Source organism: Sciurus vulgaris, assembly GCF_902686455.1.
Source record: "Sciurus vulgaris genome assembly, chromosome: 14".
Lineage (NCBI taxonomy): Eukaryota > Metazoa > Chordata > Mammalia > Rodentia > Sciuridae > Sciurus > Sciurus vulgaris.
Genome location: NC_136475.1, coordinates 76,247,959 through 76,264,960, shown reverse-complemented (window position 1 = coordinate 76,264,960; position 17,002 = coordinate 76,247,959). Strand labels below are relative to the sequence as shown.

The following is a 17,002-nucleotide window of genomic DNA, read 5'->3' as shown; positions in this document are numbered from 1 at the left end:
GACAACAGGATTTTTCCTTCCTTTAAATACTCAGACACCACTGATAAATTAGCATTTTGTGTGTGTGTGTGTGGTATTGGGGACCAAACCCAAGGCCTTGTAGAGGCAAGCACTCTATAACTAGTAGAGCTAATCCCTATCCCTTTTTAAAAATTTCTTTTGGACCAGGCACAGCATTGCACACCTGTAATCCCAGCAATTCTGGAGGCTGAGGCAGAAGGATTGTAAGTTCAAGGCCAGCACCAGCAACTTAGAGAAACCCTATTTCAAAACTAAAAATAAATAAAAAGGAGGGTCTGGGGTTGCAGCTCAGTGGTACAGTATTTGCCTAGCACACATGAGGCACTGGATCCTCAGGACCACATAAAAATAAAAGTATTGTGTCCATCTACAACTAAAAAATATTAAAAAAAAAAAAAAAAAAAAAAAGACTAAGGAAGTGGTAAAGTACCCCTGGTTTCAATCCCTAGTACAAATTATATATTTTGTGCAAGCTGGCCTCAAATTTTCAATCCTACCTGAGATTACTGGTGCAGGATGCTGACCTGCCTTAACTTTCTTACAGTATCTCCTTTTATATAACCATGGAACATTCAAATTCATACTATCTGAAATATTAAAAAAAAAAAAAGCCATCCACAATTCAAGAATTATATATCTAAATCTTCTCCTTAGGCCAACCCAGACAACAGATGAAACATTACGTGAGCCAGTGCAGGTTTAAGGACGTCAGCAAACTTATTTACCAATTTCTGTCTGGGAACGGTGGAGCAAGACCTCTGAAAAGCAATGGGAAGACAGTTTTAAGTCGTCCCAGATCTCTAAGAGTTTACAGTATGATCTATGAGAGTCAGGCTTAGACACAGAAAACTAGTATTACAAAGCATCTGTACTATAAACCAGTTTGTCAACATTCTCAGTGGGCTGGAGAAAGGGCTTAAACTGGGACTTGATTGATTCTTACTTGCTTGGTCTTCAACTCAAATTTAGAATGGTAATCATGTAAGAGATCTTGTTCAATTCCATATCTACTGAACAGAAGTGTCCTACATAAAACAGAATTAAAGGACAGCATGTGCTATTCCTTTGCTCTTAATCCAGCCACTTCAACAAGTAAACAATTAGAACCTGACACATAAAGGGCATTTGAAACTATAGTTAGAACACTGAAAGAATACTCTTCTCTAGGTGCAATCAGTTCTGTGATACAGCCAGAGTGATTTTTTCCAAAACACAAATCTAAGCATATTACCCTTTACTTAAATAAATCCCTCAATGGCATTCCATTTTTTCTTAGGATAGACAAACTCCTCAAAATGCCAGAAGATCCTGCATGACCTGATCCCTATGTACCTTTCTGTCTCTTTCACACAACTCTAGCATTACTGGCCTTTTTTGTTCTCATTTTCCCTGACTATTCAATGTCTATTTACCATTCAGGTCTCAGTTCAAGTGCTGCCCCTTATTATGTCCGCTCATAGTGCCCTCTAATTCTATGGAACATTTATTGTAGTTTTAGTTTTATATTTGTGTGGTTATTTATTGTCTGGCTCTGTTATGGACTATAAACTCTGTAAAGGCAAGAGATTTTGAGGTTAAAATTCTTCACGTTCTATAAAATGTTATAAAAAATTTGTTTTACACACACACATACACCAAAATTTTAAATAGTTCTAGCCTAAGGGATAAATCCGAATAGTAGCATTTATCTGCCCTGGCATTACTATTTCAAGACCTGTAAAACATATACAATTAAACAACAACCTAATCACTCTAACCTTATTCATAAAATATGGATAACCTTAAAGATGAGTTGCACATGTTTGAAATTAATAAAGTTCTTTAAACAATGTATGGTAGATAGTAAACAAAATAAATGGTACTTATGAATAAGAATTCCTAATTCATATTTTTAAAGTGTATTTCTCTAAACATTATATACAGTCGTTCTGATATTCTTTCAAGCTGGTTCAAAAGATTCTGAGAGGTATAAAAAAAGATTTAAGAATGGTTACATCTTAGGGATGTAGTTCAGTGGTAGAGCACATGCTTAGCATATGCAAGGCTTGAGGCCCTGTAGCCAATATTCATAACCAAAAAAAGAAAAAAAAATTACATCTTTTGTTAGAAATTTTAAGGTGATTATATCATTCTTATCAATTTATCCCCTACTATTTGTTGGGGGGGGGGGGGTGCTTTACTATTGGGCCACATCCCAAGTCTTTTTATTTTTTAGTTTGAAACAGAGTCTTGCTAAGTTCCTGAGGCTGGCTTCAAACGTGCAATACTCCTGCCTTAGCCTCCTTAGTTATTGGGATTATAGGCACATGCCATAGTGCCTACTATCCTCCTATTTACTGTAGCCCAGATTTCTTCATTGTTTTTAAGATAACGAGCAATTATATATTTAAAATATGCAGATACATCAAATTTATCTTAAAATGCATTTTATTTCAGTAGCCAATGACCATCAATCAAACAAAGGAAAGAACACTAATTTCATGAAGAAAGACAAATCCTTGGAGTGGTTTACAGGAAGTGAAGAATGAGATGGCTCCTCTAAAGCAACTTGGAATCATTAGCTACAAAAACTAAATGCAAGACAAATGTCAAAATGGGACATTTAAGCAGTTTTGCAATGTTGCACATTTTTTTTTTTTTACCTTTTGTTATATTTCAAACATACGTAAAAATTGTACAAATCATAGTAACAGCTAAAAATAATCTATGAAAGTAGTGATTTACAGCATGAAGTTCTAGTTTTATACTCTTCCATCTTCGAATAGGTTGCCATCATCTGGGGTACTCAGTTAAGTTGTGGTTTGAACTTTCTCAACTTGACAAGAAAAGCTAATTTAAGAGAAGAAAAACATAAGGTCATTTATATTACATTAATTAGAAGAAAAAATAATTTAATATGGCCTGAAAACATTACTCACCTGTATGACCAGTTTGCCAATGTATAGGTCTGGCAATATAGGGAAATGATCCATATGGAAAATCAGAATGTGATTCTTCTGTTGTAGAACAAAATATGTACTATAAGCTCCAAAAAATATTTTACAATTTGTTTACAGTAACTGTTCAAATAGTAATTACTGTCCCTTTAAGTTTTTTCCTCTCACACTTTTTTTTAAGCATTTATTTTGGATCTACTCTGCCAAGATACTGTACAGAAACAATTTGTCAATATTTATAACTTTATAATATGGTTTTATAACCAAAAGGATAAGCCCATATCATAAATCAATGGATATCGGAAAACTTTTTCATGGTCTAAATAATGTATACATAACACAACAAGCTAAATTTAATTCTCTAAAGAATTCCAGCAGCATCTTATGAGATGCTTTTTGCAATAACTATTTGCATATCAGGTCATATTAAATTCATTCCCTTCAGCAATAATAATCAGTGATCTACATTTTAAACATCCTTTAGTACATTTAAATTATTTCACAAACCAAACTCATGGTGACAATATGAATCATATACAATGCTCAATTCTTCAAAGATACCAGAATTTTGTAAAAGTACAAAAAGTGATTATTTTTCCTATTTTTTGTGGGAATTTTTTTTTTACATAATGATCAGTACACTCAGGAATTCATTTTCCACTTATCACAAACAGATGCATAAAATAAAATTGAAGCTTACCATGATCATCCTCTTGAAATACCCCACTTTCAACTCCAGTTTCCTTTTGGGAATGTAATTGTAAATCTTTGTCAATTTTAGGTTCTACTTTTTGAACTAAAATTCCATTTTTCTGTTTTGCAAGGCAAACCAACCAATCTCTGACAATGACTTCACTTATCTTTTCACATGAGAGAGCAAGTTCACAGATGCGAATTCCATCTAAAAGTTCAATAACCTGTGTGATGCTTTCAGAAAAATGAAAAGTGTACCTTTACATTTCTACTTAAATAATTTTACATTTATTTTAAGTTCACTGTACCTCTTACCCAAATTTAAGTGATATTACCCAATTTTAAATGCTACATACAGTTAAATCAAGGGGGAAGGGATTAAAAATGCAAGTTAGGACACAAGTAATTTCAGGGACTACAAAGCAAAAAACAGAGATATTAACATTTCTGTTCACATTATGATCTGAAACTTTTCTTCCCAATTGTTGGGAGAAATATATATCTTATTAATGTAAAGGATGACTTAAATAGCAATATAACTTAATTTAGACCATATGTATATATACTTAGTTGTTGATGGACCTTATTTTATTCATTTAGTTATATGTGGTGCTGAGAATCAAACCCAGTGCCTCACACATGCTAGGCAAGTGCTCTACCACTGAGCCACAACCCCAGCCTCATGTGTCATGTTTGTAACAGTTTTAGGAGATGGCCTTAGTTACAATATGAACATATATACCTTAGTTACAATGTAAACATTTTAACCCAGAATTTAGGGAAAAAGTGTATTTAAAAATCACATTAGAAAGAAAAATGGCCCTGTTACTTACTTTGCTAGATATACAACACATATACCACCCTGTTTAAGATTTGGATGTAAAACAGGCAAAGCAACTTGAGGGTTTAACATATCCAAAGCTATCTGTGGGGAAGGAGGAAAGAAAAATGGATCAGTCTGATTGCTTAAATAAAGTGTGGGTTTTCTATTCTTAATTGTGGCGAAATGACAATTTTGGAAAGCTATTACCCAGTTAAGGTATTTCATTTGTTTGAATATAGTGCTATGAGAATATTAACTGTCATTTTACTGCTCCCCAAATGGCTGTGTTTATCACTACACAATTTGTCATATAGCATTTGACTGTACATAAAAATCATAATGGAATATCTTGTATTTGGCAAATATTAATACAGAAATCTTTGTCTATTTATATGGACAAAAATTTTTCTATTAATATTGCCATGTGTAAGACATGGTATTATACCATAAAAAGTTAAAATATATTTGAGGTCTTGTAATTTCTCTTGCTAAAATTAATAAATTTAAGTGCTTTAGTTCAGCTTTGGTAGTAGAAATTCACATTTTAAATGTGTTTTAATATTTTACGTTCAAAGGAGAAGCTCTAAATATTAATTTTGGAGGGTCTAAAAATGCAAGAAACATGCCCATTATTTCTTCTTTCAATTGTATATTACAGGGCTAAACTCACAAAAGATGACAAATAAGTACAATGAGTAAATGAATGATTGAAATTTTCAAGTAAAGAATTAAAAATAAAAAATTCAGTCAAAATAGAAATAAAGAAACATTTATTGTTGGACACTACAGAAAGCTTAGAGTTGTTGGCACTTCTGTTGACCAAATGATTGATGTATTATTGTTTATGTTTTTTAACTACAGTATGATGGGGGCTGGGAATGAAGCTCAGCAGTAGAGTGCTTGATTAGGATCCCCGAGGCCCTGGGTTCAATCCCCAGCACTTCAAAAATTCAAACAAACAAAACACCACCAGTACATTAGACCAAGGGACATCATTAATTACCAAATATTTACTCAGCACCTTTTTTACATGCCAAGAATTTCCTAAGTGGGACGTTATCTAATGGGAAATTACATTCTATCTTGTTTTATGAAAACTTAACATTCTAATAGACAAAGATCTAGTAAATATATAAGAAAGAGGATCCTGAAAGACATGAACTGTAACTATACAGCAGAATAAGAGGACAAAGACTGACAGGCAATGGAAAGGGGCCATTTTATATATGGGTTGGTCAATGAAGAAACCTGAAGAAAATTATTTATAATGGAAAGTTAGGGGGGGTAGTGTTCTCCAGGCAGAGAAAATAGCAAATACAAATGCTCTGAGGTAGTGGGCTACTTGGGGAGTCTGAAGGTACCACATTACTGGCGGGGGAGATAAAAAGGGGGAAATGATAGGGATATGGTGGAAGTAGTGGGGAGACAGAGTATATAGAACTTTGCTGGGTTTAGTTTTACTCAAGGAACAGTCACTGAAGAGTTTTAATGAATTACATGATCTGATTTTTTAAAAACTTGTGAACAATAAAACACTTTACAGAAGAAGACATACAGGCAATTAATAAATATATGAAAAAGTGTTCAACATCTCTAGTAATTAGAGAAATGCAAATTAAAACAACTTTAAGATTTCATCTTTCTCCAATTAGAATGGCTATTATCAAGAACACAATAATAGATGTTGGTGTGGATGTGGGGAAAAAGGCACACTTTTACATTGCTGGTGGAGTTGCAAATTGGTGCAGCCACTCTGGAAAGCAGTGTGGAGAATCCTCAGAAAACCTTTTGACCCAGTTACCCATTCCTCGGTTTATACCCAAATGACTTTAAAATCAGCATACTACAGTTGTGCAGCCACATCAATGTTTACAGCAGCTCAGTCCACAATAGCTAGATTGTGGAACCAACCTAGATGCCCTTCAATAGATGAATGGATAAAGAAGCCATAAAGAATAATAATATTATGGCATTTGCAAATAAATGGATGGAATTGGAGAATATCATGCTAAGTGAAATAAACCAATCCCAAAAAACCAAAGGCTAAATGTTTTCCCTGATAAGTGGAGAATTATATAGAATGGGGGTGGTGGGGGTGAAGAGTGAGAGAAGAATGGGGGAACTTTGGATTATGTAGAAGGAAATGGGGGGGGCATGAAAAATGGTGAAATGAGACATATCATTACCCTATGTACATGTATGATTAAACAAATGGTATGAATTTACATCGTGTACAACCATAGAAACGAAATGACGTACCCCATTTGTGTACAATGAATCAAAATGCAGTCTAAAAAATTAAAAGATTAAAAAAAAAACCAGTTTAAGCACAGAACACAGTGGCATTATGAACACGCCAATTAGCTGGGGGCAGTGGCGCACACCAGTGATCCTAGTGTCTCTGGAAGCTGAGGCAGGAGGGTAGTAAGTTCAAGGCCAGCCTCAGCAACTTAGTGAGACCCTGTCTCAAAATCAAAAAGGACTGAGGATGTTGCTTAGTAGTAGAGTGCCACTAGGTTCAATCCCCAGTACCAAGACAAAAAAACAAAGACATCCTTTTTTTTTTTTTTTTTTTTTGGTGCAGGGGATTAAACCCAGGGCCTTAGTGCTTGGAAGGCAAGCACTCTACCAACTGAGCTATATCCCCAGCCCAAAGACACCCTTTTGTTGTGTTTTATGCTCATCAAGCAAAATTCAGATGGCCAATTAATCTCCCAGGTGTTTTTGATATTCCTATGGATGGCCAAGGTAGAGCCCCTTCCCTTTATTGAGCTGTAACAGACAAGCCAAACAGATAAGGAAAAAGAACTGTGGTCGCTAACCCATAGGCATTTGTTATACTGAGAGAGAAATGAGTACTAGTAAAAATAATTTCCCTCTTTATTTTTTTTATTTTATTTTATTTTTTTGTTAAGCATATTAAGCAGGTTTTATTTAAAGGTAATAATACAGACTTCTTCTGGCAGGAAGAAGGGGGCCATGGCTGATGTTCTAAAAGTCCCAAGAAGTGTTCCCTCCTCTTTAAATTCTGCTTTTTTGGGCTGGGGAGATAGCTCAGTCGGTAAAGTGCTTGCCTTGCAAGCACAAGGCTGTTGGTTTGATTCCCAACACCACAAGAAAAAAAAAAAAAAAAAGAAAAAGAACGATGTTGGCCGTGGGCTTAGCAAAAATTCTGTTTTTTTTTTTTGTGTGTGTGTGGGGGGGTGGCGGGGGACGGGGAGGTACCAGGGATTGAACCCAGGGGTGCTTAACCATTGAGCCACATCCCTACCCCTTTTTTTATATTTTATTTAGAGACAGGGTCTCACTGAATTGCTTGAGGCCTTGATTAATTGCTAACGCTGGGTTTGAACTTCTGATCCTCCTGCCTCAGCCTCCTGAGCCCCTGGGATTACAGGCATGTGCCACTATGCCCGGCTGAACTTTGCTTTATTGTTCACTGAAATAATCTAGCCTTATAGCAATCAGTTAAGGAAAGCAAGGAAGACCCCTTATCCAGGCTAAGATCATAGTGTCAAGCTATGAGTGTTGAATAACACCACTAAGAACAAGGCATCTCAACACTGTAAATCTGAAACTTTGAAGTCAATTAATACCTCCAACATCCCACATCTCTACCATCTTTGGTTACAGTTTACAATATCATCCTTTCTTTTCATCTATCCTTTTATTTTCATACTACTCTACTACTCCCTAAGTCAACTTCTCACCGATGTAAATCTCTCTACTCTGTTCTCAACACCTTTAATGTCAATATCCTGACTTTAACTTCCAAAGATGCTGTTGACCTATTTCCTCTCAAATGGAGGCTATCTTGGAGGCTATCTCCCCACTTCTCACAACTGAGGTTAGGCAGTAGTCTCAAAATGCTCCCAATGCTGCTTCCTAGTTATTAGTCCTTTATCCTGGAAATGCTGAGATTTATGATGATCAATTTTTCCTCCTAATCTTTGGTCATCATCTGATATTCATGGACATCTGTGGCACCTGACTCAGTTTCTCTGCCCCAAATCCCACCATGATATTAAAAAGTATTAAAGAAATATACTCATCTCTAGTTATAGAAACAGGGCAAATATAATGAAAACCATTGCCCATACAAAAGAAGCCTGTTTTCTTTGTACTCAAAGTAATAGGATCTACTTTAAAAATCTTACCGCATCAAATGTTAAAGATTTGATATCTTCAGTTGCTCCTGAAATATCCTTATGAATAAAATTCACATTGTCTGGCCATTCTTCTATGTGACTTAAATTCCATGAATCACACCAGAGTTTGTAATTCTTCTTGGCTAGATAATGGTGGTCTTTCCGTATTTCAAAACTCACGACTCGTCCTTGTGATCCAACTTAAATAAAAAAACAAACTTATATTTCATAGTATTAATTTATTTTAAAAAGTGTGATAACCTTTTTCAAATGTATTAAATATATGTAAAGTGTCAATCTACTTTGCTAAGGTATTAAACATATGTGAAAAAAATTCACACAGTTCAAGGTTACAAAAGTATCTCTCCCGTCTTCCTCTTTGGAGGCAGCCATATTACTCATTACTTATCCTTCCCACACTAGTGGGTGCCTATACAAGCATGCAAGTAACTCTGCTTTTAACACATAGCATGGCAAAAATACACTGTCTCATATTTTCACTCTTACTTACCAATATCATTTCAGTAGTCATGGGTGCACTGCATTCTTCTTAATAGCTACTATATTCCCACTTTAAAAAACTTACTGCATCAAATGTTAAAGATTTGATAAGTTACAGCTATGCCATAACTTATTTGTTATCTGCTGATGAACATTTAGCTTCAGATCTTTTGCTGAAATAATACTGCAATGAACATTCTTCTGCCTAAGTCTTCATAACATATGCCAATTTATAGGATACAGTCCTAAACGTTGCTAGTCTAAGGGTCATGTGAAATTTTTTAAAAAAAATATTAACAATTGTCCTCCAAAAAGTGGTGCCAATTTATACTTCCAACAATGTATTAGAGTACCTACTTCTCCTGACATCCTCTCCAACAGTTATCAAACTTTTTATCTGTGTCAATGTAAAAAGTTAATAAAGTTTATCATTGTAGTTTTAATTTACATTTCTTTTATTATGAATGAGATTGATCTTTTCATATATTTAAAAATGTATTTCAATTTTGATATGTGTCTGATGAATTTTCAAACTGTTTAACATAAGTGATACTACAATTCCAGAGAATACTGTATCTTAAGGCAATTAGGAGGGGACAAGAGGAGGTATCTGTGATGTACAAACATACCCTTCCTTAACCTGGGTAATAACCACATAAGTGTGGTCACTGTATACAAATTTAGGAAGAGTTGAGGATTTAGTTCAGTGGCAGAGCACTTACCTAGCATGCACAAGGCCCTGGGTTTGATCCTGAGCAGTCGGGGGGAAAATGCATGTGGGTATACACTTACAATTTGTACTCTTTGCTTCAATAAAAAGTTTACTTTAAAAAACGGTACAAGCAGCTGAGAATGATGGCACACACCTGTAATCCCAGTGGCTCAGGAGGCAGAGGCAAGAGGATCACAAGTTCAATGCCAGCCTCAGTAACTAAGTGAAACCCTAAAAAAATAAAAAGAGGATGTGGCTCACTGGCTAAGCACCCCTGAGTCTAACTGAAAGAAAAGAAGAAAGGAAAGAAGAACAGAAAAAAACAAATGAAAGAAGGGAAGGAAGAAGCAAGTGAGATGTGGTAGCACACCCTGCAATCCCAACGACTCAGGAGGATCACAAGTTTGAGTCTAGCCTGGGCAATTTAGAGAGCTTCTCTCTCAAAATAAATAAAAAGGGTCAGGAAATGTAGGTCAGTGGTAAGATGCCTGTGGGTTCTATCCCCAAAACCTGGGGGTGTAGGCAGGTAGGCTGGAGGGACAGCATTAGAGAGAATGGAGGGATCAAGAGAAAGAAACGGATGGAGGGTTAAAAATGTGACTGGAATAAATGTACAAAACACGAAGAAAAATAGTGGCCTCCATTTGGTTTTCAGGAGAATGCAAATGACAAATTTATTTCTCCAATTATCTTTTTGGCTGTTCTGCAATACTGGGATTGAACCCAGGAGTTGAACATGCTAGGCAAGCACTCTACCACTGAGCCACAGTCACAGCTTTATTTAAATTTCATTTTGAGACAGGGTCTCCCTAGTTGCTCAGACTGGTCTTGAACCTGTAGCCTACTGCCTCAACTTCCTGAGCAGCTGGAATTAAGGTATGTGCCACCATACTCATCTGTATTTCCCCAGAAACCTTGATCTCTTCATTATCATGAATAAATTGAACACTTTGTTATCTAGATCTAGCTCATTTATCCCAATCTCTTACCTGCTTTGGATAAAAATAAGCTCATTCCACCAGAACCCGAACCAGCTTCCAAAACAGTATCACCTGGGCTGATGTCCATCATCGATAATATCATATTCATATCCTATGATTGAAATATGGTATGGGTGACTCAGTGACTAATAAAGATGTACTAAGCATCCACTCTTACGCTATGTTGGAGAAAGAAGTAAAAATTTTAAATAAGGACTGACTTCTGGTCCTGCTTACAAAGAACTTATATATTGCTTAACAACATAAAGAATTCAAACCAGTTATGGGAGTGCATGCTTACGATCCTAATGACTGATTTAGGAGGACTGAAAATTCAGGACCAGTATGGGAAACTTTGTAAGACCCTTAGCAACTCAGCCAGACCTTGCCTCAAAAAAAAACCAAAAAACAAAAAAAAAGTGCTCCTGAGTCCAATCCCCAGTACTGCACCCCTCCCCCAAAAATAAAAAAGAAATTCAAGAATCAATTGCCAAATAAGCATTTCAGAATATTACTCAAAGCATAGACACCAAATAATACTAAAATAATACTAAAAGTATAGACACAATAATACCAAAAGTATAGCACAATAGAAATTCAGAGGAGAAAGCATAGGGAACTTTGCTAAGAGACAAAGAGTAGAGAATAGAAACAGCTTTGAACAAAGCATAGGTGGAATAGACTGCCCATCTCAGAGGAGATGGAAACATGTTTTCATGTGCTTTAATCAGAATATGAGGAAAGTATCATTTCCCATTAGAAAGATGAGAAATCACGGTTAAATATTTTGCCTAAGGTCACAATAGCAGGCATTAAATGGGAAAGTTAGGAAGAGAATCAATATTGAACTCTAAAAACCTTGTTACTATTACACTACAACAAATGTTGCAGTGACAGAATCTTAAAAGCATTTATTATAGTATGTCCTCAATACCAAATCTTTTAAAGTTGCTAATAAATAGCATATCTACCTTTTCTGGGAAGAGTTGCTTGTGAAAATTCTAAAAGTAAGGGGTTTCAAGTACCCTTCTGTCCAATCACAAAATTATAAACATGGTTTTGACTGAAAATGTAAATATTTTACAAAGTATAGTAGTCTCAAAGCTAAAATGTATTTTCTGAGTTGTTGGATTAAGGCTTGTGGACCAAATGACACACAGACATGATTTTTTAAGTTGTATTAGTCAAAAAGTCTCATTCACAAATATTTAGTCTTTCAGAAGTACATATCCTATTCTATGTGTCAGGCATCTTGGAATACAGATGGGAAGAGGTACAGACAACTGTATTTAACAGTTAATATAGTGTAAGGTAGCTTGGGTAGTCATTTCAACGGAAAGCCCTAAAGAAGGTACTTCTATTTTCTTGGTCCTTTCATGTAAGATACAGAAACCTGGTACATTAGAAAGTAATTTGAGCACACTTTAGCTTTTGCTTCCTGCCATCTAGGTTATGTGGTCCCAGGAGAATGAGCTTTCTAGGTTATACATACAACACAGTAGTTTCAATTCAAAATTAGGTGGGGCATTAACATTCATTCATTTTCCTGCTTTTCAAAGTGAACTTGCGGATGCTGGGAGAGTCCTCCAAAGTTATGAAATACCACTTTACTACTAAGTTTTCTTCAGTTTTAAAGCTTTGGACTTTCAAACAACCCTTCAAGACTGTTTTTTTCTCAACAGGCATTCTAACCTCTTTCCTGATCAATAATATAAATCTAAGTCTCAGCCTAAGGATTTAATAACTGACATGGACTTGAGTGGCAACAATTTCTATTGCCCATGCATTCTTAAGAGTTACAATCAAGCCTGGCATGGTGGCGCAGCCTGTAATCCCAGCAGTTTAAGAGGTTGAGACAGGAGGATCATGAGTTCAATACCTGCACTCAGCAACTTAGTGAGGCCCTAAGCAACTCAGCAAGACCCTGTCTCTAAAGGACTGGAGATGTGGCTCAGTGGTTAAGCACCCTTGGGTTCAATCTCTGGTACCAAGAAAAAAAAAAAAAAAGAGCATTTCACAGTTGTACAGGTCAGGGCTGGGGTTGTAGCTCAGTGGTAGAATGTTTGCCTAGCAAGTGTAAGGCACTGGTTTCGATCCTCAGCACCACATAAATAAAGTAAATAAAGGTATTCTGCCCATCTACAACAACAACAAAAAAAGCTGTACAGGTCAAAGTCAAACTTCCTAATTTCCCAGTCACTACTTGGGAAATAAAAAGTGAGGTCAGTACCTGGCAAGTCCAGTATTTAAATTCCTTCTAAGAGCAGACCATTGACTTTTATCTGTGACAAATATAAAGGTGGGAAGTGAACTAGAGATCTATCTTTATAAAATATAATCTCTCTCAGTTTTGTCTAGTAGGGAGATAATGTAAGAAAGCCAGAGGAAATTACAAGTCTTTTATTATGACTAGGCTGGAGCAGTCAAAAGAGCAAAGAGAGCCAGGCCTGGCAGCACATCCCTGTAATCCCAGTGTCTCAGCAATTTATTGAGGCCCTAAGCAATTTAGTGAGACCCTGTCTCAAAACAAAAAACTTAAAAGGACTTGGGGGAATAGCTCAGTGGTAAAGCATCCCTAGGTTCAATCCTCAGTACAAAAAAAAAAAAAAAGAGAGAGAAGTGATGTGTACATGAAAGAGAACAGAAGTTTCTATCAAGATCTTACGACACTCAACCCCACCAGCCTAAAACTCTGTGGAAAACTGAGTCCTTGGGTAGAACTTTTAAAATATATATATTGGATTCCATTTAGAACCCCCCAATGGTCCCCTGCTACAAACCAAACAAAATACTCTTGTCTACAACCTGATCCACCCAGGCCACAAAAGGAACTCTGTAAGACTCCTTCCTTCAAAAGAACACTCTGCTCCTAGTCCTTTCCAAGGCTGGCTCATCCCTACTGAGGTTTCCTATCAAATGTTCTCAGAGACCTCTAATCACCTGACACCCTTCTCCAGGCCACTCAACTCACTGTTCATGTAGTTGTCTTCGCAGCACTTAGCATTACCTAAAATGACCTTATTCTTTCATTTATTTGTTGTTTGTCATGTCCTCTAGAGTGTAAGGTCTATGTTGAGAGCAATACTATATAATTGCCTGGAATGTAAAGGTCCTCAAATTAATTGCTGAATGAATCCTCACCTGGGGAAAAGAGGCACTGTTACAAAGTAACATTCTACTCAAATGCCATGATTGATTGAGGATTGAATCAACTAGCAATGGATGATTACTACAAGATTCAAACAAGGAACTAGGTAGTTAACTCATTATAAAGAATATTCATTTTACTGGGCACAGTGGCACACTCCTATAATCCCAGTCATTCACGAGGTTGAGGTGAGGAGGATCACAAGTTTGAGGACAGCCTCACTTATTTAGTGAGACCCTGTCTCTAAATAAAAACTAAAAAGGGCTGGGGATGGGGTTCAGTGATAAAAGAGTGCCACTGGGTTCAATCTCTAGTACTGCAAACACAGAAGAGAAAAATAATTTTATGTTTAGAGCTTAATGTTAGCTGTTTTGTTATAAAACTTTTTTTTTTTTTTCCTAAACGGAAAAACATAGTAATATATTTACTGTGTTTGTTGTTTATGTTAGCAGTGCTAGGGATCGACCTCAGGGCCACACACTTTCCAGACAACTGCTCCACCACTGAGCTACATTCCCAGCTCTAATATCTATTTTTAATAAAATATACCTCTAGTAAGCAAAAACTATAAAAAAAAGAAAAAGACATAAAATATGCCTCTAGTAACATGCCTTTCTACATTAAATATTATAATCAAAATACTACTGTAAGGGGACAACAAAACCGTCAACACTCTCAAGTAATGAATTTGCAAACTTAAAGTAATGCAAAAGAAATAAAAGTACTTATTCTGTGTCAAGTGAGTCCCCATCACGCTAAGTTGGCATACTCTTTATAGATAAATGAAATGAAGGCTACCAAACTAAAATCTGGTTGCTTCCTCTTAAAATTAGCAATATAAGATACGTTAATCATATCCGTTTGGCTTACTGAAAAAAAACTAAGTAAATTTTCAAACGTTTTGAGGTGCGCTTTGAATTTATTCATGAGGACTGTGGAACCCAGGTCTTTGCTCTTCGTGGAACAAATACGCACTTAATCCCTCTCATTACCTTTGGATATGTGATGGCAGGCCCTCTTTTCATCAATAATACATAGTCTTCCAATGCCGGCCTCATCAGCATGAAATGTTTACCAGAGGAACTGGTCAATATCTGGCCTGGGAACTTCCCCACGATCTCGCTGTACGGGACTGACCCCCAGCTACTATTTAAGTGCCCGACATTGCTCAACCTAAATAATTTTCTAAAATGTGTTTCTCTCTTCCCAGTCGCAGCTAAAATCAACTCCCCGGCCCGAAAGGGTCTTTCTCTGGAGGCTGAACAGGAAGAGGAGTTGTGAAGCTCTTTGGTCTCAAAAGTGGACTGAGTCAGGGTGGTCAGCGAGAGATCCCCGGATTCCCAGTATGCGGGACCAGACTGGCCCCGCTGTCCACTCGAGCTTTGATGATCTCGCGGGGGTGACTCCTCCCGCGGCGTCGCCAGTGAATAAAGACTTGTGGTCTCGCTGCCGTGGACACGGAGCGGGAGAGAAGGGCACGACTCTGCTTTGGGGGCTTTTCTTTGTGTCGCCTCGCGCTCTCTATCTCCATTTCGCACTTCTCTTGTCGAGGACTCGCAACACAGTGACCGCGCTTCCTCGTAAGGCAGTCGCCCAAGGCCGCGCAGGAACGAACCGGTCCCGAGCCCCAGACGCCTACGGAAACGCCGCAGCAGCAGCAGGTCCCGACCGCGGCGTCCAGCGCACAGCATGATCTCCCGCGCAGGCGCTGTCGCGGGGGAGTGACGTAAGCCCGGCAAGCCCCCGCCTCTCGGTGCCCTGCGCACTGAGGCACTGCCCTGGGACTCCGCAGCGGCGCGAAGGGTCGCGGTACTGCGCCTGCGTCCAGAGGGGCGCGGTGGGCGGGGCGTGAGGCGTGTGGCTGGGGCCTGGTGGAAGACGTGTACGTGGAGCGTGTCTGCTTGCGCAAGGGGACCGGTGTCCTCTACCGAGTGTAGGCAGAGTAAAGAATTTACCGCTGGTCAATCTCCGCTAGGCCCTCCCGAGGACAGAATTAAGAAAGACAAAACCTATTTCACTTAGCATGATATTTTCCAGCTTCATCCATTTACCAGCAAATGCCATAATTTTCTTCTTCTTTATGGCTGAGTAATAGGCCAAGCCCAAAAAACCAAAGGCCGAGTGTTTTCTCTGATAAGTGCATGACAACATATAACGAGGGGGGCGTGATGGGGGAAAGAGAAAAATGAAGGAACTTTGGATGGTGTAGAGGAAAAAGGGGTGGGAGGGGGTGGGGACGGAAAAACAGTAGAATGAAACAGTATTACCCTATGTATATGTATGATTACACGAATGGTGTGAATCTACATTGTGTACAACCACAGAAATGAAAAGTTGTACCCCATTTGTGTACAATGAATCAAAATGTGTCTGTAAAAATAAAAAAATATTTTAATTTAAAAAAAAAAAATCTGTTAAAGCGTTTTGTAAAGACCTGTACCACACTTGGCTTGCTATTAATCGTGATCACCAACGTCACTCGGGATGCGTTTGTTAGACGACGTGGAATGCGCCGCCCGCTGTCCGCGCTCCAGTCCTAGCTGCCCACGACAGCGCCCCCATCTCCCAAGCTCGCTTGCAAGTCCCTTTTGACTGGGTTGTGACCTCATACCTGTTCCCACTCACAGGCCCAGAGGGTCTATTAAAGTGATAGTATTTGCTGTGCGCTTATTAAACAATGTTTTAAGTAAGACTTTTAGCCTCCCCAAAACTAAAGAAGCTTTTTTAAAGCAGGAAAAGATATCTTTAGAGTCCAAAGTTAACCTTCAAGAGCACTAGCCTGTCTGCTTAGTAGTAGTTCACTTGGCAAAAGTTTATTGAGGGCCTGGCAATACCAGGCACTTTAGAGACTGATTAAAATTTACAACTCATCTAGAAATTATCCCCGTTTTATACGGAAGAAAAATGACCACGGGAGATTAAATGGTTCATGCAAGATCCCTGACAAGATAGCTGACAAGTGGAATGGCAGGGTCAATCAGATTCAACAGCCCTTTTCCTTCGTACCTTGACACCTTTCCTGAAGACTGATCAACGGTAT

The 17,002-nt window shown here is 37.7% G+C and overlaps 2 protein-coding genes across 9 annotated transcripts in view; one reads left to right on the top strand and one right to left on the bottom strand.

Moving 5' to 3' along the window:
• The window catches only part of SPDYA (speedy/RINGO cell cycle regulator family member A), a 31,806-nt gene extending 29,199 nt beyond the window's left edge, over positions 1-2,607 (top strand). For all 7 annotated transcript variants that reach the window (XM_079110339.1, XM_079110335.1, XM_079110341.1 and 4 more), the window contains one exon: positions 2,458-2,607. In XM_079110339.1, the coding sequence (XP_078966465.1) occupies positions 2,458-2,549 (92 nt within the window). In that variant the 3' untranslated portion in view covers positions 2,550-2,607. The remainder of the gene's footprint in view (positions 1-2,457) is intronic.
• TRMT61B (tRNA methyltransferase 61B) lies at positions 444-15,780 on the bottom strand. Of its 2 annotated transcripts, XM_079110322.1 has the most exons (7): positions 14,955-15,780; positions 10,824-10,926; positions 8,631-8,821; positions 4,484-4,575; positions 3,658-3,884; positions 2,940-3,017; positions 444-2,850 (listed from the first exon to the last, which is right to left on the bottom strand). In XM_079110322.1, the coding sequence occupies exons 1-7, from the start codon at positions 15,651-15,653 to the stop codon at positions 2,807-2,809; spliced, it is 1,434 nt and encodes a 477-aa protein (XP_078966448.1). In that variant the 5' UTR covers positions 15,654-15,780; the 3' UTR covers positions 444-2,806. The 2 variants fall into 2 exon arrangements, with proteins under 2 accessions (XP_078966448.1, XP_078966447.1); XM_079110321.1 differs by lacking the exon at positions 2,940-3,017 and having other exon boundaries at positions 14,955-15,775.
• Positions 15,781-17,002: the final 1,222 nt, after the last annotated feature.

What these genes read in the sequence shown, in the direction of transcription:
- TRMT61B (XM_079110322.1), bottom strand. Translation starts at nt 15,653, where the DNA reads ATGCTGTGCGCTGGACGCCGCGGTCGGGACCTGCTGCTGCTGCGGCGT. An exon ending in AATCTTTAACATTTGATGCG is followed by an intron (nt 4,576 to 8,630) that starts GTAAGATTTTTA and finishes CCTTCCCCACAG; the next exon opens with ATAGCTTTGGATATGTTAAA. An exon ending in ATTTCAAGAGGATGATCATG is followed by an intron (nt 3,018 to 3,657) that starts GTAAGCTTCAAT and finishes GTTCTACAACAG; the next exon opens with AAGAATCACATTCTGATTTT.